The sequence below is a fragment of the Merops nubicus genome, unplaced genomic scaffold (genome assembly GCF_000691845.1).
Source record: "Merops nubicus isolate BGI_N331 unplaced genomic scaffold, ASM69184v1 scaffold38385, whole genome shotgun sequence".
NCBI lineage: Eukaryota > Metazoa > Chordata > Aves > Coraciiformes > Meropidae > Merops > Merops nubicus.
The window spans coordinates 6,689-9,469 of NW_008608335.1; the positions used below are offsets into that span (position 1 = coordinate 6,689).

Below are 2,781 nucleotides of genomic sequence, written 5' to 3' on the forward strand. Positions count from 1 at the left end.
GACTCCTCAGGGTTGTCAAAGGCCAGCAGAGCCAGCGTGCGCTCCATCTCGGTGAGGCACTCCCTGCTCTCCTCCCCCTGCTCCGCCAGCTGGGTCTGGGCAAACTCCAGCGCCGCCTCCGTCTCGCGCTGCCGAATCAGCTCGATCAGATGCTGCTGCTGCACGCAAAGGACAAGGCCATGTCAGCTGAATGAATTCACAAACCTTCCGTGCTTCAAGACTGTAATGTTCAGGCATTGGAGGGTCATTTAATCCATAATTTGACAGTTTGAGGTCAATTCTTCTCAATGTGTGAGGCAAGCAGTAGACGAGCAGGCTGGGAAATCTACTGAGAGGTAACCTGATGCTTTGGTGTAACACGTTTTGTTACTGGATGTGTTCCTAAAGGAACTACTAGACATTCAGACTAACAGCAACTGGAAGTTGGTAAGTCACAGATTGTTGCTGCTGTTCTCATTTTTCATGTTACTAATCATATGTGATGGCTCCTGCACCACGCCACAGAATTTCCTGTGGCTACAAAACGCCAAGAAGAAAACACTTGAAATTTCATCCGTGTTCAGCCACAAACCTCCCAACACACTCAGAACACCCTCACTGCTTTCTCCAGTCCCTCAGCAACCTCTAGAACACAGTTTCCCACCTGTCCTTACCTGCAAATGAAAGTAAAGGTATCTGTTTGTGTCTAGCAGCTCTGGATGGAGGCTGTTTATTAATGCAATGGCTTCTTGAATCTGTCCTTTCAAGATCATTTCTCGAATTTTTATCCTTTCATCAAGAGTCTCTAAATCAACACTGGGTTCAATGCCAGACTCCATGCGGAATTTCTCTGCTGCTTCTTTAAAGCCCTCTGAAACAGAAACATTTTACCTATAAGATTTTACTTAAAAAAAAAAAAACAAAAACACAGCTTAAATGAAAAGATTTCATTATTGCTTGTGCATTTGGGGGTTTAATGGTTAAGTCTGAATTTGTGAAAAATTTTTCACAGTTTAAAGAGACAATTACCCAAGAGGCATTTAACAATATATGCTTAATTCATTAACTCACATGCCCTCATTCTCTAAGGAAGTATGCCACTTGTAGTCCCATACATCTCAGCTTGAAAGCTCCTTTTATACTCGTCCTTATTTCAAAATGAGATTTTTAAAATAACATTTTCAATATTTGGGTGATTTTGCTTCTCCCTCCAGCCCCTGAATCTGTTTACACAGACCCAGGAGCTTTACAGAGAAGAAGCAGAGAACAAATTTTGTTTTCTCATACTATTTTTTTTCCAAGAGTTAACAGCTATTGGAAACCCTAAGTCATGCTTTCACACACACAGAAATGAGTTACACCCCCCATGGAGGTGCTCCTCCTTCATCCCAGAGGCTTCACCCCCACACTGCTGTAAACAGGGTGTAGATGGGGCACAGCTGCCTCCACCCAGCACAGCTTCCTGTGCTGGTATGCACTCTAATTGCCAGGGACAGTCTCCCACGGGTTTTGATGGTTACAGGTATGAAGTTAGGCTATATGCTGCAGGGATTCATATTTTTGGTCTCCAAGTATTCCATTAGTTTCCTTTTAGAGATTATCTTTCTAGCCAGGTAAAACTTGCTTCCTACAGTTGCTCTGTGCAGTTTTCAGAGTGCTGTTACACCTTCAGCTCTCTTTTAACATCACAAAAAAGGACATCACTCAGACCTGGGTCACGTTTCTTTACAGCATTCCAGAAAACACTTCCTTTTCTCTATCTTTTAAATAAAACAATAAATGAACACTGCTCAGTCTCTGTTTTTACCTGTGACAAGGTAGTTCATGATAAGACGGTTCATGTCTGCTCTCTGGATATGCAAGTTATTAAGTTTTTCCATCCATTCATCTTTTGTGATTTCATCAGGTTTTTCTGCATAACTCATCCTGGACTTTTACTACAAGAAAAGCAAAGCACCTCATTTAGCAAGCTTCAAGAAGAATTAAGGTTTGATGTGTTGTAAGCACTGTCCTGCTACCACCTTTACATCTCTTTTACAAGATTTTTTTATATTAATAATCCAAAAGAGACCCTTTTATCTCAAACCACAATTTTACATTTATCTCCTCCTCATTCCTGCACTCTTTCACATCTAAGAGCCAGTCTCTAAAGCTGCTTTCATCAGTCGTCAGGATAAAAACTTCAAGTGCCACCTTCTTAAACCCACTCCAAATAAATCTTGTTCAGAATTTATACAGGACGGACAGCCTCCCAGTGTGAAACAAGTCCATCAAAGGGTTTGTAATCAATCAGAGTGAAACAAGTCAATCAAAGGGCTTGACAGCTAGACAGAAAAACTGTAACAAACCTTTAAAGCAAAGCTTATGAACAACATTTAAAGTTTTCACCAAAATTTAGACTAGACAGCTCCACATCCTGTATGAATTTTGCTACATTTTGGTGTACGTATTGCTACAAAACTACGTGACACTGAACCACTGTACAACCAGAACACTTACACTGGCTTAGCTTCGCTGTCCCCAGAAGTTCTCCTGTCAACGCTACCAAAATGTGCTATGCTAGTATTTTTCTCGCCAATCTTTTTTTCTCAGCCTCGTAAGCAACGCGCTTTGCTAAAGCCGGCATTTAACCGTTTCTACCTCCAAGGGACGATCGCAGGGGCAGCGGAAGGGGGAGAAGAGGCGGCAACAACAACAGCAACAGCAGCAGCAACAGGAGGCTCCGCCACCCCGCTCAGGCAAACGCGAGCGGCACCTCTCAGCACCAGCTCACCGCCAACAGGTTCTTCTGTCTCTGAACGA

The 2,781-nt window shown here is 42.8% G+C and overlaps 1 protein-coding gene across 1 annotated transcript in view; it reads right to left on the reverse strand.

Moving 5' to 3' along the window:
- Positions 1-1,912, reverse strand: part of GID8 (GID complex subunit 8) — a 3,091-nt gene extending 1,179 nt beyond the window's left edge. The window contains exons 1-3 of the mRNA XM_008940230.1: positions 1,787-1,912; positions 654-850; positions 2-158 (exon numbers count right to left, since the gene is read on the reverse strand). Of these exons, the coding sequence (XP_008938478.1) occupies positions 2-158; positions 654-850; positions 1,787-1,904 (472 nt within the window). The 5' untranslated portion in view covers positions 1,905-1,912. The remainder of the gene's footprint in view (position 1; positions 159-653; positions 851-1,786) is intronic.
- Between the last annotated feature and the right edge of the window lie 869 nt (positions 1,913-2,781).